The following is a 26,432-nucleotide window of genomic DNA, read 5'->3' as shown; positions in this document are numbered from 1 at the left end:
CGAAATAATTTGCCAGAATTTTACGTAATTATGACATAACATTGAAGGTTGTGCAATGTAACAGGAATATTTAGACTTATGGATGCCACCCGTTAGATAAAATACGGAACGGTTCCGTATTTCACTGAAATAATAAATGTCTTGTTTTCGAGATGATAGTTTCCGGATTCAACCATATTAATGACCTATGGCTCGTATTTCTGTGTGTTATTATGTTATAATTAAGTCTATGATTTGATAGAGCAGTCTGACTGAGCGATGGTAGGCACCAGCAGGCTCGTAAGCATTCATTCAAACAGCACTTTCCTGCGTTTTGCCAGAAGCTCTTCGCTGTGCTTCAAGCCTATCAACTCCCGAGATTAGGCTGGTGTAACCGATGTGAAATGGCTAGCTAGTTAGCGGGGTGCGCGCTAATAGCGTTTCAAACGTCACTCGCTCTGAGACTTGGAGTAGTTGTTCCCCTTGCTCTGCATGGGTAACGCTGCTTCGAGGCTGGCTGTTGTCGATGTGTTCCTGGTTCGAGCCCAGGTAAGAGCGAGGAGAGGGACGGAAGCTATACTGTTACACTGGCAATACTAAAGTGCCTATAAGAACATCCAATAGTCAAAGGTTAATGAAATACAAATGGTATAGAGAGAAATAGTCCTATAATTCCTATAATAACTACAACCTAAAACTTCTTACCTGGGAATATTGAAGACTCATGTTAAAAGGAACCACTAGCTTTCATATGTTCTCATGTTCTGAGCAAAGAACTTAAACGTTAGCTTTCTTACATGGCACATACTGCACTTTTACTTTCTTCTCCAACACTTTGTTTTTGCATTATTTAAACCAAATTGAACATGTTTCATTATTTATTTGAGGCTAAATTGATTTTATTGATGTATTATATTAAGTTAAAATAAGTGTTCATTCAGTATTGTTGTAATTGTAATTATTACAAATACATGTTTTTTTTATTGTTTTTTTTTTATTATTATTATTATATATTTTTTTAAATCGGCCAATTAATCGGTATCGGCATTTTTGGTCCTCCAATAATTGGTATCGGCGTTGAAAAATCATAATTGGTCAACCTCTAGTATCTACTAGCATGTTTGACATCGGACCTACCTGGATGAGTTTGGGGATGACCTCGTTAGTGCCGTTCTTGGCGCTGGGGGTGGCGGTGCTGACATACTTCTTCTCCAGGAAGAAGGTGACCAGCCAGGTGATGAAGGCCACACGGGGAGCCAGGTACTGGTCTCTCGTACAGAACGTGCTCTCGTTGTTACGGGTCACTGGGACATACAGAGGCTTTGGTCTGTGGTGGGGGAGGTCTGGGGGAGGTAGGGAGAGGGAAGGGTCAGAGACACAGAGAGGGAAACAAGGGTGATATATACAGCAGGTGAAAGACACAGTGGGAGTTAGAGAAAGATAAGGAAATTACACTAGATCTAAATACGCTGCTCTTTCAGTCAACATCAGTTTTTTTTTGCTGTTACTGGCCATTATATGAAAATATTTAATTCAGCCCACAAAGTAACTGACCTGAACAACCCTGATAATTACAGTGAACCACAGCCTCGTGGACCAGGTTAATGTTTCAAAGGATTTTAATTTCTATAATTCATGAAACCTCATTTAAACATGGGTTGAATACCTTTGAATTGACTGGCAATTAGCTAAAAATAGACATTCCCTCTCAGACAGAGAGTAGATCATTAGAACAGGGGAAATGGAGGAAAACATCAAGTTCATGACAAGATGTCTAAATTGCCTGGCCTCAGGAATCTGTGTGCATCGACTGTAGTAATTAGCTTTTGGGTCAAGTTTTTGACTTGGCAAAGGCCTGTTGCTGCAATTATAAATTAGAACTTCTGACTTGCCTGGTTTAATAGAGGAGCATGATATTACACTTCCCCTCCAAAAAAAAAAAAAACATTTATCCAAAGCTGCTTCTCAGGAGAGTAGCTAATACCCAATTTGCATGCCACTTTAAAAAAAAAGAAGAAAAATGTAAAAAGCTACCAGGAGTGTGTTAGAGAGTCAAGCTGCACATTCAGAATCTCAAATGGAGTAAGCCCTTGAGTTTTTGCAAATTGACCCACGGTGACATAACGGTATAAAAAAAAGACTGCTCTTAGGAAAAAGGGAATACAACCCCACATGCACAGACTCACCCACACCCACACCCCTACCTAAAAGCGGCTTGTAAAGGTTGGTGAGCTTGGTGAAGGAAGGGAAGAGGTGAGGAAGGTAGTACTTCTTGAACAGACTGAAGAGAAACCTGAAGCCGGTGTCCTGGTTGTCTTTGTTCTTCCACTCTAAACTGGATGCCTTTCAGACACAAAGAGGCAGACTGAGTCACAACACAGCCAGACAATAGGCCCAATACAAGCTTGGTACTGGATACATTACTTTGTTTTTACAGGAAGGAATGGCCTCATTTGATGAGATTATGCATTTTGAAAGTATTCGACCAAGGCCACAGAGTGATCCAGTGTTGTCTAGGAAGGACAATATTGTAGCAGGAGCCTCACCTGGACAACCATAAACTTGAGCAGGGTTTGGAGGATGTAGCAGGTCTGGTCGTCTGCCAGCTTCTCCCCTGGCACAGCTGGCACCAGCGGGGTAATCTCCTCAGGAACCACCTTGGCTGTTGAGCCAGAGAGAGAGAAACAGAGCGAGAGAGGGAATGAGGAGTGAGGACGGCCTTCATCTCACTCCAGCAGCCCATTTCATGAAATAATCAGTGTAGTTGCCCAGGACCCAGACAATCACAGTCAGCTGCCCCAGCTCAAATTGCACAACTTCCAGATGGCACTGAAACAGGTCTGAACAGCAAACTGAGACACATTCAACTGTAAGGACAGGGGACCAGAAGACGGAGCATGGAGAGCCTTGGGGTGTGCTGAGCGTGTGTGTGTGGTTTTACTATCCTTGTGGGGACAAAAAGTCAAGGATAGTAAAACAAGGAAAATTCAGGACAACTGGGGACATTTTGCTGGTCCCCTCAAGGAAAAAAGCTATTTTAGGCTTAGGTGTTAGGGTTATGGGTTAAGGTTAGGGTTAAGGAAAATAGGATGTTGAATGGAAATCAATCGCTTGGTCCCGACAACAATAGTAAAACAAATGTGAGTGAGAGACGTTGAGGGGTCTCACCATCAGGCGGGTTGGAGAAAGGGTTGTAGATGATGGTATCCAGGGTACAGGGTCCTCTGGTGGAGGGCACGGCAGGGAAGCCTGGCACCAGGCAGGCGAAGATGAGGAACTGCTCCTCTGCACAGTTATTCTGCAGGGCCTGCAGCCACAGCAGGAACAGACGAATTCCCTCACATCTGATCTGCATGCAGGAGAACAGGGGACAGGTTACTGTACACGGAACAGGATCAGACTGCTCCGTCTCCTTCACAGTCACGTGGGAGTAACATGTGCAAGTTTGTGTTAGAAAACGCAAAACAAGTCTCACCTTGAACGAGTTTCCAGTGTGCAAAAGCTTTTTCAGAATAGAACCTGCAACGGAAAGCGAGAAAGCATGACGAACAGAGGACAACCCTGACACCAACAAAAGAGATATGCCTTCCACCTGATGTGTACTAGAGATACAACACACTACTCTCTGCACATAGTTACACTTAACACAGAGACAAGCACGTCGGTCTGTTCCATCAGTAAATATTGACCTTGGGGGTGGTGATAAACCAGTCAGGGAGGGAAGGCTGCTCATTCTCCTGATGAAAATGAACATCAATTGCCTGGCGTGCAGTTATGAAGCCAATCAGGTCTGCGGTAATCAAATGAGACATTGCTCTGATTGCTAAATGCCTGCTTCTCCACTCATCAGGTTAAATCAATGCGTTGAAAAAAAATGAAGAATAAATTGCTTCCAATCCCAACTCCTAGGCTCCAAGAGATTGGAAATGAGACATAAGGAGAGACCGAGATACATTTTCCACCAGGTGACGGTCTGTAAATGCTTGTTTCTCTAGTGGAGGGGACCCTAAAAAGACATCACTGGGCCCTGTCTTTCTATACAGCTTACGACGTTCCTTGTCCGTGTTGTTAAGGAGTTTTGTCCTCTACCTACTTTGGGCAGCAGGGTCAATGATAGGCAACAGTTGTCTAGGTGAGGTGACTCCTTAAGGATGAGGCTAGGGAAGGAGGGACAGTTTTTAGCTGGTGTTTTGTGGACTAGGGAGCGTGTTTGGGGACTGCCGAGGGAAGATGAGCCTCCATAGTGGGAGCAATAAGCCCCAGGGGTTGATCCGCGGCGACGATCTCTGCCTCATCGCTTTAGGGAAACGGCTGACAAACAGAAGATTATAATTGAGGTTATCGCTGCTTGCGAGGATGAAACCGAGCGACGCATAATTCAATTACCAATTTGCATTTCAAATGAAGCTCTCATTTGCATTTTTCATTTACCTCTCCTTCCGCGACTAATTATTTTCTTCTCACACAAACTGTTAAAGCGTGGTTGTGCCGATAATCTATGCTTCCGTGGTTTATTTCGGTGGTTGTAGTAACACAGGAGGGGACAGACCTTTGACTAATGTACCCATGCGGAAGAATGCAAATATTACCACTGTAGGCCTATTCAAGAAGGGTAGAGTGAGTACCAACTTAGAAACAGCTGATTCATTGGTACATACCTATACTGTGGAACTGCCATCGACTGTAGATTCGTTCTGGTAGAAGTTGCAGAATTTTCTGGAGAAGATGGGAAGGAACGTGTAAAATATTAGCACAAATGCCTGAAGTGTCTTTCTCCGAACAGACAAATCAGAACACAGAGACAGAGCAGAGAAACCTGATCACAGATGGAGAGAGGACAGCAAAAATGTACTCGATAGGCTTTAAACAACTCACTTTTGCACTAATTTGCACACCACACTCTAGACAGGGCCATGTTGCTAAGCTGCTCAGCCATACATCCTAAACAGAGATCACTTAAAAAAAGCATAGCAGCCTTGTCAGTCAACCAGTAGTCACTGCTCTCCGTTCCTCCGTGTGTGTCTCTGGCCTGCTATAGGGGTGGCCCCGGTGACACGGGACAACGCTGGAAATGTCATCACCTCGCCAACCATGGAATTTACAACTCAATTAGAGCGTGTGACCTTTCAGCAGGCTATAATTACTCCTCCACTGAGGGAGGGGTTAACTGGGTCCCTCTGGGGGGATAAAAAAGAGACGGGGGGATGAGAAGAGAGGACACCACTGTGGAATGTGCAGTGTGTGGCGGCTGGTCCGATAATGGCCAGTGGATTGTGGGTAATTGATGAACCACTTGGTAGAGCAACCCTGCATGATAAAGCGCTGAGAGAGCGAGAGAGAGAGCGAGAGAGAGAGCGAGAGAGAGGCCTCTGAACATTAAGTCCTCACCAGCAGTAGCTATACATGCAAACTGAATTTGCAGAGTCTTGACAAATAGAGAGACTGAAGGAAGAGTCCACACATGCAGAACACGGAGAAAGAGCGAGAGAGACCATATCCTGGATCAGTAGCCAAGAGGAGAGCAGCCATGCCACATTATGGCTTCCAAAACTCATCTCATGTTTCGAGTACAGCACATCTCGGTTTATAAACACCTCCCCCCGCTCTGTATTTCTCCCCTCCTCCACCTCTCTCTCCTCGTGTCTACTCCACTCTCCGTCTAAATCCCTATTCTTCTCAGTGATGGAAACAGAAATCTGACAGACAGCCATCACTCCTGGTGTCCCTGTGTCCTGGTTGACTCCTCTCTGATCCAGAGCGTGATGATACATGTCCTTCTCTATTGCACCTTTCTATTGATCCCGGCTGGGATTAGACATGCCCAGCTCCCAGCACTGATGCTCTCCTTGGAGATGCAGACACATTACTCTAGGTGGTAAAACAGTGGGGGGTCAGTCTAAGCCTGTGTGGTTTCCAGAGAGGGAGGGTGGTGTGTGTGTGTGTGTGTAACACCCACCCTTCGTCCAGGGGAAGGCAGGGAATGCTGGAGCAGAAGCGGGGAGACTCCCCGCGGCGGTGGGAATGGCAGCCGCAACAATGGGACTTTACTGGCTGATATGAAGCGCTGTGAGACTGACAAAGGGGCTGAGCAGAGCGGGCTGACTGAGTTACTCTAATCTGGAGACGTACTCCAGGCATAAAGATGGGGTATTACGGAGGGACGCGTCCAACTCCTACCACATTTACATGATCCGTACTTAGGTTTCCAGCCACAGGGCGTACATGACTCAGAATACACTTCTACCAGAGGTGTTCCACAAGGGCTTTCCAGCGCTCACAGACAGGCTCAGGAGAACTTTGAAGACTTTGTTTTTGTCATTGTACCCACTGATTTAAGCTTCACTTTGGTAGGATGTAACACCGCACCTGTGGAGTCTCTCATCCTTGTTTTGACGCAACAATGAGAAAAGTTGGTGAATAAGGCAACAGGATTCGGTGGAGTTTCAACTCATGTTAAGACTGAGCTTACTTTCCAGAAAACATGAGGAAACTTTCTTAAACCAGCCATATATGAGCCAGAGACATTAGTTTCTATAGCGCAGTCAGTCAAATCAAATCAAATTTTATTTGTCACATACACATGGTTAGCAGATGTTAATGCGAGTGTAGCGAAATGCTTGTGCTTCTAGTTCCGACAATGCAGTAATAACCAACAAGTAATCTAACCTAACAATTCCACAACTACTACCTTATACACACAAGTGTAAAGGGATAAAGAATATGTACATAAAGATATATGAATGAGTGATGGTACAGAACGGCATAGGCAAGATGCAGTAGATGGTATAGAGTACAGTATATACATATGAGATGAGTAATGTAGGGTATGTAAACATAAAGTGGCATAGTTTAAAGTGGCTAGTGATACATGTATTACATAAAGATGGCAAGATGCAGTAGATGATATAGAGTACAGTATATACATATACATATGAGATGAGTAATGTAGGGTATGTAAACATTATATTAAGTGGCATTGTTTAAAGTGGCTAGTGGTACATTTTTACATAATTTCCATCAATTCCCATTATTAAAGTGGCTGGAGTTGAGTCAGTATGTTGGCAGCGGCCACTAAATGTTAGTGGTGGCTGTTTAACAGTCTGATGGCCTTGAGATAGAAGCTGTTTTTCAGTCTCTCGGTCCCTGCTTTGATGCACCTATACTGACCTCGCCTTCTGGATGATAGCGGGGTGAACAGGCAGTGGCTTGGGTGGTTGTTGTCCTTGATGATCTTTATGGCCTTCCTGTGACATCGGGTGGTGTAGGTGTCCTGGAGGGCAGGTAGTTTGCCCCCGGTGATGCGTTGTGCAGACCTCACTACCCTCTGGAGAGCCTTACGGTTGTGGGCGGAGCAGTTGCCGTACCAGGCGGTGATACAGCCCGACAGGATGCTCTCGATTGTGCATCTGTAGAAGTTTGTGAGTGCTTTTGGTGACAAGCCGAATTTCTTCAGCCTCCTGAGGTTGAAGAGGCGCTGCTGCGCCTTCTTCACAACGCTGTCTGTGTGGGTGGACCAATTCAGTTTGTCCGTGATATGTACACCGAGGAACATAAAACTTTCCACCTTCTCCACTACTGTCCCGTCGATGTGGATAGGGGGGTGCTCCCTCTGCTGTTTCCTGAAGTCCACAATCATCTCCTTTGTTTTGTTGACGTTGAGTGTGAGGTTATTTTCCTGACACCACACTCCGAGGGCCCTCACCTCCTCCCTGTAGGCCGTCTCGTCGTTGTTGGTAATCAAGCCTACCACTGTAGTGTCGTCCGCAAACTTGATGATTGAGTTGGAGGCGTGCATGGCCACGCAGTCGTGGGTGAACAGGGAGTACAGGAGAGGGCTCAGAACGCACCCTTGTGGGGACCCGGTGTTGAGGATCAGCGAAGTGGAGATGTTGTTACCTACCCTCACCACCTGGGGGGCGGCCCGTCAGGAAGTCCAGGACCCAGTTGCACAGGGCGGGGTCGAGACCCAGGGTCTCGAGCTTGATGACGAGTTTGGAGGGTACTATGGTGTTAAATGCTGAGCTGTAGTCGATGAACAGCATTCTCACATAGGTATTCCTCTTGTCCAGATGGGTTAGGGCAGTGTGCAGTGTGGTTGCGATTGCGTCGTCTGTGGACCTATTGGGTCGGTAAGCAAATTGGAGTGGGTCTAGGGTGTCAGGTAGGGTGGAGGTGATATGGTCCTTGACTAGTCTCTCAGCACTTCATGATGACGGAAGTGAGTGCTACGGGGCGGTAGTCGTTTAGCTCAGTTACCTTAGCTTTCTTGGGAACAGGAACAATGGTGGCCCTCTTGAAGCATGTGGGAACAGCAGACTGGGATAAGGATTGATTGAATATGTCCTTAAACACACCAGCCAGCTGGTCTGCGCATGCTCTGAGGACGCGGCTGGGAATGCCGTCTGGGCCTGCAGCCTTGCGAGGGTTAACACGTTTAAATGTTTTACTCACCTCGGCTGCAGTGAAGGAGAGCCCGCAGGTTTTGGTAGCGGGCCGTGTCAGTGGCACTGTATTGTCCTCAAAGCGAGCAAAAAAGTTATTTAGCCTGTCTGGGAGCAAGACATCCTGGTCCGCGACGAGGCTGGTTTTCTTTTTGTAATCCGTGATTGACTGTAGACCCTGCCACATACCTCTTGTGTCTGAGCTGTTGGATTGCGACTCTACTTTGTCTCTATACTGGGACTTAGCTTGTTTGATTGCCTTGCGGAGAGAATAGCTACACTGTTTGTATTCGGTCATGTTTCCGGTCACCTTGTCCTGGTTAAAAGCAGTGGTTCGCGCTTTCAGTTTCACACGAATGCTGCCATCAATCCACGGTTTCTGGTTTGGGAATGTTTTAATCGTTGCTGTGGGTACGACATCGTCAATGCACTTTCTAATGAACTCGCTCACCGAATCAGCGTATTCGTCAATATTGTTGTTGGACGCAATGCGGAACATATCCCAATCCACGTGATCGAAGCAGTCTTGAAGCGTGGAATCAGATTGGTCGGACCAGCGTTGAACAGACCTGAGCGCGGGAGCTTGTTGTTTTAGTTTCTGTTTGTAGGCTGGAAGCAACAAAATGGAGTCGTGGTCAGCTTTTCCGAAAGGAGGGCAGGGGAGGGCCTTATATGCGTCGCGGAAGTTAGTATAACAATGATCCAAGGTTTTACCAGCCCTGGTAGCACAATCGATATGCTGATAGAATTTAGGGAGTTTTGTTTTCAGATTAGCCTTGTTAAAATCCCCAGCTACGATGAATGCAGCCTCAGGGTGTGTGGTTTCCAGTTTACAAAGAGTCAGATAAAGTTCGTTCAGGGCCATCGATGTGTCTGCTTGGGGGGGAATATATATGGCTGTGATTATAATCGAAGAGAATTCCCTTGGTAGATAATGCGGTCGACATTTGATTGTGAGGAATTCTAGATCAGGTGAACAGAATGACTTGAGTTCCTGTATGTTGTTATGATCACACCACGTCTCGTTAATCATAAGGCATACACCCCCGCCCCTCTTCTTACCAGAAAGATGTTTGTTTCTGTCGGCGCGATGCGTGAAGAAACCAGCTGGCTGCACCGACTCCGTTAGCGTCTCTTGAGTGAGCCATGTTTCCGTGAAGCAGAGAACGTTACAATCTCTGATGTCTCTCTGGAATGTTACCTTTGCTCGGATTTCATCAACCTTATTGTCAAGAGTCACAGTGGAGTTGGGAGTGAATGGCATGGCAGGCATGTGACCATCACAGCCCAGAGAGCCACAGCAGGCAAATAGAGCAGGGTCACAGTTCACTGTCATTTATTCAACTATCGCATGAACCTGCATTGAAAATGTAACTCAAATGTGTAGGGCAGTTAAGTAGATCACTAGGCCTGGAGGCCTGGGTGAAATAATATGTGACAGTAAAATGTCCGGTCATACAGTGAAAAACTGAAAATGTTTCCAGGCCAACCCCCACAGTGTAAACAGTGGATTACTCATTTACATGGAAACCAAATCACGAGCCGTTTGTAGAAGTAGATACTGAGCTCAACTGATGACAGCCTATAGCCTATCAAATAGAAGTAGGCCTAATATGGTTCTGATCGGATTGGTTAAGTAGCCTATCAAACGGAGTTCTTGCTTGAGCGATATCTAAATTTGGTCGTAACAAACTTATCAGACATGCAATGTAGCACACATATAACCAAAAGGGCATTCGTGAAACGGCTTCATACTACTCTGACCAGTAGGTGGCAGCAACAATACACTGTAGCTCTTCCTCAAGCTAATGATTACCAGTCCGATCAGTACTCACATATTCCACTTTTGTCAAAGTCAAAGCAAGCGGAATTTGCTGACCCTTACGTTTCATAGCAGGTCTTAAAAATAACTTTTAATGATCAGCTAGGATTTGTTTTTGACAGGGCCGGTGAGTACAAGTTCAACCCACTGCCAGTGAGGCGGAGTAGGCAAATCAACCCAGTGATGGTTGCCTAATAGATACCCAGAAGTTTAGACAATAAGAGCAACCTACAAAACGAAGGCCTAGACTACTACTCGACAGCAATGCATCAAATGACAAATCTAAACTCTCTAGTATGGTCAGGTGAAGGCTTACATTTTTGCTATTTGGCAGACACTTACAGTCAATGCGTGCATACCTTTTAACATATGGGTGGCCCCGGTGGGAATCGAACCCACGACCATTGGCTTTGCAAGCTCCAACGCTTGTAAAAAAGCATTGATACTTGCACCAGAAGTCTCCTGCGGAAGATCTGACAATCCTAATCGAAACCGGAGAGGAGGAAAACGCACAATGGCTCCATGTACATTCTCCTGAAGGATATTGGCTAGTAGAAAACAAGCCAATAAAAAGCCATTGAGCTCTTCCACCCTTGATGCGGACGAAGGGGAAGATGAGGCCATTAACCCAGAGACACAGAGGAGAGGCATTGACGGGCAGCCACAGGTTGACATTATTTTATTCATGACCTACTTGGAACATTCACATTTACATACCCTGCATTTTAATGGTTCGGCTCTGCAGCGAGCGGTTAAACTGACATCAATCACGGCCAATCGTCTGCCCCCGTGAGCGACGGCAGAGACAAGCACAGTAAATCATGAGAGCTGTGTAAATCGAGCGCGTTCCTACTCCTCCATGTCCTCTTTCCTTCATAACATGATTACCGTCCTGTCTCTCCACTACAGCACTGACTGGAGAGTAGGCTGGCCTGAGTCCCAAGGGTCTACACACAGAAAACCACAGAGTGTTCAGTCACTGGCTGATATCCAGAAATAGTGGAGAAAAGTAACATCAATTTAGCTCACAGAGCTCTCCATTTCTATCTGCTCTCCTTTACCCAAAGGCATATTTGTTGCATCAAATAAGGTATATTAAAAACCCTCTGAGCACCACCCTATTGAAGTGTATTCTGGACAGACTGGGGCTTTCCCAGTCTGTAGGTCAGAGCAGCCTTGAGCTCAGAGTGGTGAGTCGGGCTGGGTGACGGATGGCTGGGCTCAGAGTGGTGAGTCGGGCTGGGTGACGGATGGCTGGGCTCAGAGAGGTGAGTCAGGGGTTGGGTGACGGATGGCTGGGCTCAGAGTGGTGAGTCGGGCTGGGTGACGGATGGCTAGGCTCAGAGTCAGGTCGCAGCCCAGATACTGGGGAAGCACACACACTTCACTCGGACGTCCCCTGGTTACAGAATCACAGGGCCACAGCCAGTCTCACAACACCTAACCTGGTCAGAACCACAGCCAGTCTCACAACCCCTAACCTGGTCAGAACCACAGCTAGTCTCACAACCCCTAACCTGGTCAGAACCACAGCCAGTCTCACAACCCCTAACCTGGTCAGAACCACAGGGCCACAGCCAGTCTCACAACCCCTAACCTGGTCAGAACCACAGCCAGTCTCACAACCCCTGACCTGGTCAGAACCACAGGGCCACAGCCAGTCTCACAACCCCTAACCTGGTCAGAACCACAGCCAGTCTCACAACCCCTAACCTGGTCAGAACCACAGCCAGTCTCACAACCCCTAACCTGGTCAGAACCACAGGGCCACCAGCCAGTCTCACAACCCCTAACCTGGTCAAACCCACAGGGCCACAGCCAATCTCACAACCCCTAACCTGGTCAGCACCACAGGGCCACAGCCAATCTCACAACCCCTAACCTGGTCAGAACCACAGCCAGTCCCACAACCCCTAACATGGTCAGAACCACAGCCAGTCTCACAACCCCTGACCTGGTCAGAACCACAGGGCCACAGCCAGTCTCACAACCCCTAACCTGGTCAGAACCACAGCCAGTCTCACAACCCCTAACCTGGTCAGAAGCACAGGGCCACAGCCAGTCTCACAACCCCTAACCTGGTCAGAACCACAGGGCCACAGCCAGTCTCACAACCCCTAACCTGGTCAGAACCACAGCCAGTCTCACAACCCCTAACATGGTCAGAACCACTGCCAGTCACACAACCCCTAACCTGGTCAGAACCACAGGTCCACAGCCAATCTCACAACCCCTAACATGGCCAGAACCACTGCCAGTCACACAACCCCTAACCTGGTCAGAACCACAGCTAGTCTCACAACCCCTAACCTGGTCAGAACCACAGCCAGTCTCACAACCCCTAACCTGGTCAGAACCACAGGGCCACAGCCAGTCTCACAACCCCTAACCTGGTCAGAACCACAGCCAGTCTCACAACCCCTGACCTGGTCAGAACCACAGGGCCACAGCCAGTCTCACAACCCCTGACCTGGTCAGAACCACAGCCAGTCTCACAACCCCTAACCTGGTCAGAACCACAGCCAGTCTCACAACCCCTAACCTGGTCAGAACCACAGGGCCACAGCCAGTCTCACAACCCCTAACCTGGTCAAAACCACAGGGCCACAGCCAATCTCACAACCCCTAACCTGGTCAGCACCACAGGGCCACAGCCAATCTCACAACCCCTAACCTGGTCAGAACCACAGCCAGTCCCACAACCCCTAACATGGTCAGAACCACAGCCAGTCTCACAACCCCTGACCTGGTCAGAACCACAGGGCCACAGCCAGTCTCACAACCCCTAACCTGGTCAGAACCACAGCCAGTCTCACAACCCCTAACCTGGTCAGAAGCACAGGGCCACAGCCAGTCTCACAACCCCTAACCTGGTCAGAACCACAGGGCCACAGCCAATCTCACAACCCCTAACCTGGTCAGAACCACAGGGCCACAGCCAATCTCACAACCCCTAACCTGGTCAGAACCACAGCCAGTCCCACAACCCCTAACATTATCAGAACCACTGCCAGTCACACAACCCCTAACCTGATCAGAACCACAGGGCCACAGCCAGTACCACAACCCCTAACCTGGTCAGAACCACAGGGCCACAGCCAGTCTCACAACCCCTAACCTGGTCAGAACCACAGCCAGTCTCACAACCCCTAACATGGTCAGAACCACTGCCAGTCACACAACCCCTAACATGGTCAGAACCACAGCCAGTCTCACAACCCCTAACCTGGTCAGAACCACAGGGCCACAGCCAATCACACAACCCCTAACCTGGTCAGAACCACAGCCAATCTCACAACCCCTAACCTGGTCAGAACCACAGCCAGTCTCACAACCCCTAACCTGGTCAGAACCACAGCCAGTCTCACAACCCCTAACCTGGTCAGAACCACAGGGCCACAGCCAATCACACAACCCCTAACCTGGTCAGAACCACAGCCAGTCTCACAACCCCTGACCTGGTCAGAACCACAGGGCCACAGCCAGTCTCACAACCCCTAACCTGGTCAGAACCACAGCCAGTCTCACAACCCCTAACCTGGTCAGAAGCACAGGGCCACAGCCAGTCTCACAACCCCTAACCTGGTCAGAACCACAGGGCCACAGCCAGTCTCACAACCCTTAACCTGGTCAGAACCACAGCCAGTCTCACAACCCCTAACATGGTCAGAACCACTGCCAGTCACACAACCCCTAACCTGGTCAGAACCACAGGTCCACAGCCAATCTCACAACCCCTAACATGGCCAGAACCACTGCCAGTCACACAACCCCTAACCTGGTCAGAACCACAGCTAGTCTCACAACCCCTAACCTGGTCAGAACCACAGCCAGTCTCACAACCCCTAACCTGGTCAGAACCACAGGGACACAGCCAGTCTCACAACCCCTAACCTGGTCAGAACCACAGCCAGTCTCACAACCCCTGACCTGGTCAGAACCACAGGGCCACAGCCAGTCTCACAACCCCTGACCTGGTCAGAACCACAGCCAGTCTCACAACCCCTAACCTGGTCAGAACCACAGCCAGTCTCACAACCCCTAACCTGGTCAGAACCACAGGGCCACAGCCAGTCTCACAACCCCTAACCTGGTCAAAACCACAGGGCCACAGCCAATCTCACAACCCCTAACCTGGTCAGCACCACAGGGCCACAGCCAATCTCACAACCCCTAACCTGGTCAGAACCACAGCCAGTCCCACAACCCCTAACATGGTCAGAACCACAGCCAGTCTCACAACCCCTGACCTGGTCAGAACCACAGGGCCACAGCCAGTCTCACAACCCCTAACCTGGTCAGAACCACAGCCAGTCTCACAACCCCTAACCTGGTCAGAAGCACAGGGCCACAGCCAGTCTCACAACCCCTAACCTGGTCAGAACCACAGGGCCACAGCCAATCTCACAACCCCTAACCTGGTCAGAACCACAGGGCCACAGCCAATCTCACAACCCCTAACCTGGTCAGAACCACAGCCAGTCCCACAACCCCTAACATTATCAGAACCACTGCCAGTCACACAACCCCTAACCTGATCAGAACCACAGGGCCACAGCCAGTACCACAACCCCTAACCTGGTCAGAACCACAGGGCCACAGCCAGTCTCACAACCCCTAACCTGGTCAGAACCACAGCCAGTCTCACAACCCCTAACATGGTCAGAACCACTGCCAGTCACACAACCCCTAACATGGTCAGAACCACAGCCAGTCTCACAACCCCTAACCTGGTCAGAACCACAGGGCCACAGCCAATCACACAACCCCTAACCTGGTCAGAACCACAGCCAATCTCACAACCCCTAACCTGGTCAGAACCACAGCCAGTCTCACAACCCCTAACCTGGTCAGAACCACAGCCAGTCTCACAACCCCTAACCTGGTCAGAACCACAGGGCCACAGCCAATCACACAACCCCTAACCTGGTCAGAACCACAGCCAGTCTCACAACCCCTGACCTGGTCAGAACCACAGGGCCACAGCCAGTCTCACAACCCCTAACCTGGTCAGAACCACAGCCAGTCTCACAACCCCTAACCTGGTCAGAAGCACAGGGCCACAGCCAGTCTCACAACCCCTAACCTGGTCAGAACCACAGGGCCACAGCCAGTCTCACAACCCTTAACCTGGTCAGAACCACAGCCAGTCTCACAACCCCTAACATGGTCAGAACCACTGCCAGTCACACAACCCCTAACCTGGTCAGAACCACAGGTCCACAGCCAATCTCACAACCCCTAACATGGCCAGAACCACTGCCAGTCACACAACCCCTAACCTGGTCAGAACCACAGCTAGTCTCACAACCCCTAACCTGGTCAGAACCACAGCCAGTCTCACAACCCCTAACCTGGTCAGAACCACAGGGACACAGCCAGTCTCACAACCCCTAACCTGGTCAGAACCACAGCCAGTCTCACAACCCCTGACCTGGTCAGAACCACAGGGCCACAGCCAGTCTCACAACCCCTGACCTGGTCAGAACCACAGCCAGTCTCACAACCCCTAACCTGGTCAGAACCACAGCCAGTCTCACAACCCCTAACCTGGTCAGAACCACAGGGCCACAGCCAGTCTCACAACCCCTAACCTGGTCAAAACCACAGGGCCACAGCCAATCTCACAACCCCTAACCTGGTCAGCACCACAGGGCCACAGCCAATCTCACAACCCCTAACATGGTCAGAACCACAGCCAGTCTCACAACCCCTGACCTGGTCAGAACCACAGGGCCACAGCCAGTCTCACAACCCCTAACCTGGTCAGAACCACAGCCAGTCTCACAACCCCTAACCTGGTCAGAAGCACAGGGCCACAGCCAGTCTCACAACCCCTAACCTGGTCAGAACCACAGGGCCACAGCCAATCTCACAACCCCTAACCTGGTCAGAACCACAGGGCCACAGCCAATCTCACAACCCCTAACCTGGTCAGAACCACAGCCAGTCCCACAACCCCTAACATTATCAGAACCACTGCCAGTCACACAACCCCTAACCTGATCAGAACCACAGGGCCACAGCCAGTACCACAACCCCTAACCTGGTCAGAACCACAGGGCCACAGCCAGTCTCACAACCCCTAACCTGGTCAGAACCACAGCCAGTCTCACAACCCCTAACATGGTCAGAACCACTGCCAGTCACACAACCCCTAACATGGTCAGAACCACAGCCAGTCTCACAACCCCTAACCTGGTCAGAACCACAGGGCCACAGCCAATCACACAACCCCTAACCTGGTCAGAACCACAGGGCCACAGCCAATCTCACAACCCCTAACCTGGTCAGAACCACAGCCAGTCTCACAACCCCTAACCTGGTCAGAACCACAGGGCCACAGCCAATCACACAACCCCTAACCTGGTCAGAACCACAGCCAGTCTCACAACCCCTAACCTGGTCAGAACCACAGGGCTACAGCCAGTCTCACAACCCCGAGATCAACAAAAGTCTTTATCTGTGATTGAAATGCACTGTATACAAACTTGTGTACTGCAAAATAACTTTTTGTGTGTGCCTCTCACAAATTTCCAATGACGTGACGGTTCAGTGGACAGGACCTCTGCCATGAGGGAGGGTAAATAACCATGTGTCAGTGGGTCTGGGAGTCCTGTCATGTGACCACAGAGCTCCCGTCTTGTGACAATGACGCCAGAGGTCTAGAGCGATGTTCCATGACTTCCACCTACATACACTTGCTGTAATTAGTGCCGGTCTTCCACAGCGTTTCACAACTGTTCCTCATCCACCTACTCAAATGTGCTGCAATTTGTCGGTACAGCAGGAAATAATCTGTAATTAATTGAGAAGTGTGAAGACTGATGCCGATGCTGATGTTCTGTATCTACACTGACTGTACAAAACATTAATGAACACCTCTTCTTTCCATGACACAGACTGACCAGGTGAAAGCTATGATCCCCTATTGATGTCACATGTTAAATCCACTTCAAATCAGTGTAGAATAAGGGGAGAAGATAGGTTAAAGAATCATTTGTAAGCCTTGAGACAAGCCGTGGACTGTGTATGCGTGCCATTCAGAGGGTGAATGGGCAAGACAAAAGATTGAAGTGCCTCTGAACGGGGTATGGTAGTAGGTGCCAGGCGCACCACTTTGAGTGCGTCAAGAACTGCAACGCTGCTGGGTTTTACAGGCTCAACAGTTTCCTGTGTGTATCAAGAATGGTCCACCACCCAAAGGACATCCAACCAACTTGACAACTGTGGGAAGCATTGGAGTCAACATTGTAAAGTCCATTCCCCGACCAATTGAGGCTGTTCTAAGGCCAAAAGGGGGTGCAACTCAATATTAGGAAGGTGTGCACACACACACACACACACACACAACCTAAAGCATCTACATCCAGTGTGGCCTCGACATATGAACTACTCCAAGAACGTTGTCATTGACTGATTAGCCCACTTGTAGGCTAGGGGCAGATACTGTGCAGTCAGTGTGTACCTATTCTAGCGTGTAGTGTCCGCTGTAGTGGCCTAGCCAAAGCCTGCTCCCTCTTGGCAGTGAAGACACGGAGGAAAGTGAGGAAGTGATGGGGAGAGGCAGGCCAGGGCTAGGAGAAAGCAGCCGTTATGCCCACTGCCAATCTGAGAGTGAAGGCAGGCAAGTGTTCCATGGGAGGCAGCCAGGGTCGATCAAGTTCAACAGAGGTGCTATTCACAGCATGACTTAGCAAACATGCAGCGTGTAGTGCAGGCTAGCAGCCCTCTGTCCTCAGCTTTTATGTCACGCTGCGACATCTCCTCTAATGGTTACCTTTGAACGTGTGATACGCGGTTAATGTGATGCGTCTGGCTGAGAGGACTCAGTCCGTTTTTGTTGTGCATTAGATCAGTGAGTGAGATCATTCAAGAGAAAACAGGCATTTGACTGTAGCACTAATAGGTTGTCCAAAACATGGACTGAATAAGGGACGGCACGGAGATCGGTTCGGTATTGTCAGGGGCAGGTAATGATTAGGCTGGTTACTGAACTCTTTAACTGTGTGTGTTAGGAGGTGTATTGAAGGGCAGACGTACAGGTATGCTATGACATTCTGTGTCTGTGGCATGAAGAGCAGTACACAGGCTCTCTGCGCCTCATCATACCGTGGTGTAACCACACTACACGCCAGTGCAACAGCGCAAGCTGCCCCTGACAATGCCACCACACAGAGAGAGAGCAGGGAGGTGGCGGGTGACGACGGCAGGGGGTGGGGGTGCTGGGTTGAGGGAGAACAGAAAGACCCATTACCCCTGCTACACAGAGGATGACCCCTCCCCAACCACACTCAGAAAGGGGGCTCACATACCGAACCACGGTGACAGTAAGGTCATCTCCACAGCACAGCCAGGTCAAAAACAATAACACGCTGGGGACACGTCAAGCAGGCCCAGAGATGGGGTCTTAGTTTGACGGATGGGGAATCTGTAGCCTAGTTTCTCATCGTTCCTTGGAGAGCTGAGACAACTGGAGCTAGGAGCTTGCTACCTTTAGTGAGGTATCTAGAGACTTACAGGGATGAATTCATGAAGTGGGTTATTGAAGGCAGAGAGATTCTTTATTCTTGGCCCGTCTGTCAACCCAAATTAAAAAGTGTGTCACAAAGCGTGGTGGAGTCACTAATGGCTTTATCCTTGCAGCCATCCAGTCACATACCCACCTCTGTGCTGTCTGCGGATGACTTTATGGTTGATTGACGAGCATAACTAAAACTGATGATACAGACCTGCTACAGTACTAGGGGCATTGCAGTTCACAGCACAAGATGTCGGCAATTTGAATCTGATCCAAAAGTAAGAGTATAAAGACACAGCACAGAAGGGCCAGACAACAGGCACATGCCCTCCCTTGAGAACAGAAGGAAATAAACCTGTGCACACCTTCAAAACCGTCTTCTAGGAACTTATTTCCAGGCCTTTTCTACTGTACAATCTATCCCCTTAAACTGTAAAGTGAATGCTTTCTTTGGTGGCCGAACACAAAGCAACACCCATTAGTGCCAGGCGTACGCTCGCAGATAGACCTGGTATATCAAGTCCGTATTGTTATAAACAGCCACGTCCGATCCAACATGTCTAATCTAGCAGCTCAGAGAGAAGGGAACACAGTGTGTCAGTTGAGGATCAAAGCTGTTCGTATCGGTACTGTACACACCACTCAGTGAGCTTATCTTCTCGGCACACTGTAAAAGCACACGGGGCTAAAGGGGAACACACTTGGGCTAAGCTGCTTTCAATTTTAGTTCTTTTTCAAAGGATAACTAGGAAATATTTTTAAAAGGCATGTGGAATCTGAGGCCATATGACTGGGCGCGTGTGGAGGGAGACAGACTTCTCATGCTGTGGAGGGAGGCAGAGAAAGCCAGACTGAAGCCTAGCTTCATGCCACATGAACAGACAGAGAGCACTTCCTGTCAATACCGGGTTGGATGTCAGCTTGACTGGAGCCCAGGTTTCAAAATGTACGGAGAGAGAAGTTCAGTCAGGTGAAAGTCAGGTATCACAAATACAGTTTGAACTCCGTTCGTGACGTTCTCACTCAACAGTCAATACAGGAGAAAGACTGTAAGCAGCTGACCGTCAATAACAAAGGATATCGCGTACACCTGCAATACCAGCATGCCAATAAAGCACAATATATATATATATATAGCATGTTCTGCACCTCACACCAGTAAGTTTGCGAATAACAAGCCAAATGCAGTCCACATATGGTGATACATTTTATGTCAAATTATAATACGTTGAAGATGCCTGGGTAGCTCTCTGACAGAGTAGAGAAGGGACAGGCAACTTTGATTGGAGTGGGGGCCACAAAGAATCTGAACTCATCATGAGGGGCCACAGTGGCTGCCAGTTGCCCGTCCCTGGAGTAGAGTATATGACCTGCTGACACCGTTTAGCCTCGATCTCACACAGAGACCAGTGGGCCCATGTCCAGACCTCAGCCCTGGGCTCCTCTTCCTCTGTCCTGCCCTGCTAGAAATGACCTCTGTCGACACAGTGAGAAGAACACTCCTCTCACACAGAGACTCCATTTCCACTGAAAGGACCTTGACATATGCTCTCTTCTAGCTTCTCTCCGCCTCTCTTCCAGAGACTGCCAGCCAGCCCGGCTCTGCCAGGACCAAATGTTAGTGGAGAGCTAACTGTTTGTATTGGAAACTGGAGCTGCTGTTTGAGTCAGGTGGGAAAACAAGGTGGGGGACTTTAACCTCCAGAAGAAGCACCAGACTGGAGAATGACATCAGTCAAGCTGTTTATAAACCATGTAGCCCACACAACACTCATCTCTGCTGAACAAAAACCCTGCAAATGAATACAGTACACAGCATGGTTTTTATCATCTCTGTGTGCTGCCTTCAACACGGGTGAAAAACAATCAAGCTGGGTCTATTAATTCCTTAACAACCCCGTTTCCTTTTCTATTTGAGGTGAATTCAGGAAGTAGGCAGGCAGGTCGAATTAGCACCAAGGAAACGGTGTTGGCCCCTCCCTTCAGCTGAATGCAAAGCTGAGTAAACAGGTTGAAACAGATCTGATCCATGTCTATGGCTGGAACGGTCACTAGACAGACAGGGAATCATCACCATGATTCAGAACCGAAAGGTACAGCAACTTACTTCAAAAATAAAGAGGATCGAGTCCAGCTCCTCCCTCTGAGATTTGTTCCCTGAAAGAGAGAAGAGAGTCAGTTTCATCCATAAAAGAGGAGAGACAGTTCAACATTGGGGTTTGGAACCTGTCAGAAATGTGTTGTTCATTTCACTTCAGTGGTTTCCAAACTTCCTTCTGTAGTCCAGCATCTGCTTATCATCCAGATCACTTTTGTAAGTCCTAATTGATCACAACACTGGGGATGGGATGCGAGTTCTCTCTTACAATGAAGTGAGACATATTGACTTGGATGAGAACTGGCAGACCCTGCAGCTCTCTAGGGCCAGGATGAATGTGACTAACATATTTCATCAATCCAAAGCCCTGACAGTTGTGTGACTTTCATGATCTAGTCTGTGTAGTGTGTGTGTGTTCTGTCTTCACAGTCTGTGTGTGTCTGTGTCTGTGTGTGTGGGTAAAAGATCTCTACGAGTTATGAGCACTACAAAGAGGTCACTTCCTCCCAAGGTCATGATCAAAATAGAGCTAGGGTCTGAAGCTCTGAGGAGGAGAACGTGGAAGCTGAAGTCATCCCTCTCAACCATGTCATCAGAACAGTGCGTTAGAGAGTAGTGAGAATGGGGGTTAATTATTGAAGGCCCTACGATGGAGCATGCATTAAACATGGAGGTAGTCACCCAGGAGACTCAGAGTAAGTGCTGGAAGGGGACTTGGGGAGAGGACCCACAGAGGGGTGTGCGTTACAGAGCCCATTCATCAACAAACAGACTGACAACAGGGGGGGTAGAGAAGGCCCTGTCCAGAAACCACCCCTGGCTGTGCCGTACCCACTAAGCACTTGGATCGGAGTGTAGTGTAGCTCCACCTTGGGTTAGATAACGGGCCAGACAACGGGCCAAATCAAGCTCTTCTCTGTTCTCCTCCCTCTTTCTAAACGGGTTTACCTAGAGTACTTGTCTGTGAGAATCCTGCACCAAACTCAAGGAGTAATGTCAGTGTGGAGTGCGGCGTGTGTTCTGAGAAGGAGAGGGTTCTGGGAAATGTACGATTGCTGTGATGCACTTTCTAGGTTATTATTAGCTCCCAGCAATACTAATCCAGGGGTTCCCAAAGTGAAGTACGGCAGAGGTCTGCAGCCAGATCTGAAAATATTATTATAATGCATTTAGATGTTTTTTATGAATATTGCTAGCAACAAACACATTTTGGACAAGAGATCCATGGAAAAAGTTTGTAGGGTACATACAATGTTATATTATTCATCCACAATTTACGTTCTTAAACCTTTAGATGCACAACATGGGCCTGGGAGGCTCACAGGGATATTGGTATCCACAGCACTCAATCATTGATCAATTTCGTCAACTCCATTCTTCCTGTATTCACCAAAAATGTTGTTCTCTGCACCAAGGCAACATGTGTAGAATTGTGGGAAAGTAGATTGGAAACTGCTAAATGTTCTCTGTGATGCCAAGAGGGGGGCATTTAAAATGTTCTTTCCCAGGACCCGAGACTTGATTAGTCCGACCAGGCACGGCAGAAGTCAAGGTAAAAACTGCATATATGCTATTTTTAATGAACTCTAAAGTAGGAGTCGTGTTGTGATATGATGAGGTCCCTGATGAATTTGCTATCACAGAAGGGGTCCCAGACGCAAGAAAGTTTGGGAACCCCTGTACTAATACACACTTTCTACTCTGGAACATTTTACACATTCTGTTGTGTACGGATATATTTCAGTGGACAGAAGATATACAAATATACAGCTTAAGTCGGAAGTTTACATACGCCTTAGCCAAAAACATTTAAACTCAGATTTTCACAATTCCTGACATTTAATCTTAGTAAAATGTCCCTGTTTTAAGTCAGTTAGGATCACCACTTTATTTTAAGAATGTGAAATGTCAGAATAATAGTAGAGAGAATTACTTATTTCAGCTTTTATTTCTTTCATCACATTCCCAGTGGGTCAGAAGTTTACATACACTCAATTATTATTTGGTAGCATTACCTTTTAAATTGTTTAACTTGGGTCAAACGTTTTGGGTAGCTTTCCACAAGCTTCCCACAATAAGTTGGGTGAATTTTAGCCCATTCCTCCTGACGGAGCTTGTGTAACTCAGTCAGGTTTGTAGGCCTCCTTGCTCGCACACGCTTTTTCAGTTCTGCCCACACATCTTCTATAGGATTGAGGTCAGGACTTTGTGATGGCCACTCCAATACCTTGACTTTGTTGTCCTTAAGCCATTTTGCCACAACTTTGGAAGTATGCTTGGGGTCATTGTCCATTTGGAAGATACATTTACGACCAAGCTTTAACTTCCTGACAGATGTCTTGAGATGTTGCTACAATATAGCCACAATTTTCCTTCCTCGTGATGTCATCTATTTTGTAAAGTGCACCAGTCCCTCCTGCAGCAAAGCACCCCCACAACATGATGCTGCCACCCCCGTGCTTCACAATTGGGATGGTGTTCTTCGGCTTGCAAGCCTCCCCCTTTCTCCTCCAAACATAACGATGGTCATTATGGCCAAACAGTTCTATTTTTGTTTCATCAGACCAGAAGACATTTCTCCAAAAAGTACGATCTTTGTCCCCATGTGCAGTTGCAAACCGTAGTCTGGCTTTTTTATGACGGTTTTGGAGCAGTGACTTCTTCCTTGCTGAGCGGCCTTCAGGTTATGTTGATATAGGACTCGTTTTACCGTGGATATAGATACTTTTGTACCTGTTTCCTCCAGCATCTTCACAAGGCCCTTTGCTGTTGTTCTGGGATTGATTTGCACTTTTCGCACCAAAGTACATTCATCTGTAGGAGACACAACGCGTCTCCTTCCTGAGCGGTATGATGGCTGCGTGGTCCCATGGTGTTTATACTTGCGTACTATTGTTTGTACAGATGAACGTGGTACCTTCAGGCGTTTGGAAATTGCTCCCAAGGATGAACAAGACTTGTGGAGGTCTACAATTCTTTTTCTGAGGTCTTGGCTGATTTCTTTTGATTTTCCCATGATGTTAAGCAAAGCGGCACTGAGTTTGAAGGTAGGCCTTGAAATACATCCACAGGTACACCTCCAATTGACTCAAATTATGTCAATTAGCCTATCAGAAGTTTCTAACGCCATGAAATCCTTTTCTGGAATTTTCCAAGCTGTTTAAAGGCACAGTCAACTTATTGTATGTCAACTTCTGACCCACTGGAATTGTGATACAGTGAATTATAAGTGAAATAATATGTCTGTAAAAAAAATTGGGGGAAATTACTTGTGTCATGGACAAAGTAACTGTCCTAACAGAAACGAGTTTTGACTCCAACCTAAGTGTATGTAAACTTCCGACTTCAACTGTATGAAACAAACCCTTTAGGGTTTTGTGCCTCGTCTTGCTAGTTGTCTTTTTCACCTCTGAATGGTCCCAAAATCACTGAACATCACCTTGGTTGCACACTCAAATCATTAACCTGCTGCAATGTAATACCAGATCTGAATTTATGTTAATCTAATTGGCTTTGAACAGCTAAGGGAAGTCGTTGGAATGAAAACTACAACCCCCCCTCCAGAATTGAACACACCGGCTCTGAACGAGCTGAAAACGTCATTACCCTGCTAGTTATACACTCTACTACTGGGCTAGATACTGGGGTAGTTTACCCAGCTAGTTATACACTCTACTACTGGGCTAGATACTGGGGTAGTTTACCCAGCTAGTTATACACTCTACTACTGGGCTAGATACTGGGGTAGTTTACCCAGCTAGTTATACACTCTACTACTGGGCTAGATACTGGGCTAGTTTACCCTGCTAGTTATACACTCTACTACTGGGCTAGATACTGGGGTAGTTTACCCAGCTAGTTATACACTCTACTACTGGGGTAGATACTGGGGTAGTTTACCCAGCTAGTTATACACTCTGCTACTGGGCTAGTTTACCCTGCTAGTTATACACTCTACCACTGGGCTAGATACTGGGGTAGTTTACCCAGCTAGTTATACACTCTACCACTGGGCTAGATACTGGGGTAGTTTACCCAGCTAGTTATACACTCTACTACTGGGGTAGATACTGGGGTAGTTTTCCCAGCTAGTTATACACTCTACTACTGGGCTAGATACTGGGGTAGTTTACCCAGCTAGTTATACACTCTACCACTGGGCTAGATACTGGGGTAGTTTACCCAGCTAGTTATACACTCTACTACTGGGGTAGTTTACCCAGCTAATTATACACTCCACTACTGGGCTAGATACTGGGGTAGTTTACCCAGCTAGTTATACACTCTACTACTGGGGTAGATACTGGGGTAGTTTACCCAGCTAGTTATACACTCTACTACTGGGCTAGATACTGGGGTAGTTTACCCAGCTAGTTATACACTCTACTACTGGGCTAGATACTGGGGTAGTTTACCCAGCTAGTTATACACTCTACTACTGGGCTAGATACTGGGGTAGTTTACCCAGCTAGTTAAACACTCTACTACTGGGCTAGATACTGGGGTAGTTTACCCAGCTAGTTAAACACTCTACTACTGGGGTAGTTTACCCAGCTAGTTATACACTCTACTACTGGGGTAGATACTGGGGTAGTTTTCCCAGCTAGTTATACACTCTACCACTGGGCTAGATACTGGGGTAGTTTACCCAGCTAGTTATACACTCTACTACTGGGCTAGATACTGGGGTAGTTTACCCAGCTAGTTATACACTCTACTACTGGGGTAGTTTACCCAGCTAGTTATACACTCTACTACTGGGCTAGATACTGGGGTAGTTTACCCAGCTAGTTATACACTCTACTACTGGGCTAGATACTGGGGTAGTTTACCCAGCTAGTTATACACTCTACTACTGGGGTAGTTTACCCAGCTAGTTATACACTCTACTACTGGGGTAGTTTACCCAGCTAGTTATACACTCTACTACTGGGCTAGATACTGGGGTAGTTTACCCAGCTAGTTATACACTCTACTACTGGGCTAGATACTGGGGTAGTTTACCCAGCTAGTTATACACTCTACTACTGGGCTAGATACTGGGGTAGTTTACCCAGCTAGTTATACACTCTACTACTGGGCTAGATACTGGGGTAGTTTACCCAGCTAGTTATACACTCTACTACTGGGCTAGATACTGGGGTAGTTTACCCAGCTAGTTATACACTCTACTACTGGGCTAGATACTGGGGTAGTTTACCCAGCTAGTTATACACTCTACTACTGGGGTAGATACTGGGGTAGTTTACCCAGCTAGTTAAACACTACTACTGGGCTAGATACTGGGGTAGTTTACCCAGCTAGTTATACGCTCTACTACTGGGCTAGATACTGGGGTAGTTTTCCCAGCTAGTTATACACTCTACCACTGGGCTAGATACTGGGGTAGTTTACCCAGCTAGTTATACACTCTACCACTGGGCAAGATACTGGGGTAGTTTACCCAGCTAGTTATACACTCTGCTACTGGGCTAGATACTGGGGTAGTTTTCCCAGCTAGTTATACACTCTACTACTGGGCTAGATACTGGGGTAGTTTACCCAGCTAGTTATACACTCTACCACTGGGCT

At 47.9% G+C, this 26,432-nt stretch overlaps 1 protein-coding gene across 3 annotated transcripts in view; it reads right to left on the bottom strand.

The window, feature by feature from the left end:
* LOC139530699 (ral GTPase-activating protein subunit alpha-2-like) overlaps positions 1–26,432 on the bottom strand; it is a 198,571-nt gene that overhangs the window by 93,877 nt on the left and 78,262 nt on the right. For all 3 annotated transcript variants that reach the window (XM_071327329.1, XM_071327330.1, XM_071327331.1), the window contains exons 3-9: positions 20,871–20,920; positions 4,638–4,695; positions 3,455–3,498; positions 3,148–3,328; positions 2,526–2,641; positions 2,184–2,322; positions 1,117–1,322 (exon numbers count right to left, since the gene is read on the bottom strand). In XM_071327329.1, coding sequence (XP_071183430.1) covers positions 1,117–1,322; positions 2,184–2,322; positions 2,526–2,641; positions 3,148–3,328; positions 3,455–3,498; positions 4,638–4,695; positions 20,871–20,920 — 794 coding nt within the window. The remainder of the gene's footprint in view (positions 1–1,116; positions 1,323–2,183; positions 2,323–2,525; positions 2,642–3,147; positions 3,329–3,454; positions 3,499–4,637; positions 4,696–20,870; positions 20,921–26,432) is intronic.

The sequence above is a fragment of the Salvelinus alpinus genome, chromosome 9 (assembly GCF_045679555.1).
Source record: "Salvelinus alpinus chromosome 9, SLU_Salpinus.1, whole genome shotgun sequence".
Lineage (NCBI taxonomy): Eukaryota > Metazoa > Chordata > Actinopteri > Salmoniformes > Salmonidae > Salvelinus > Salvelinus alpinus.
This window is presented reverse-complemented; position numbering and strand designations above follow the sequence as displayed.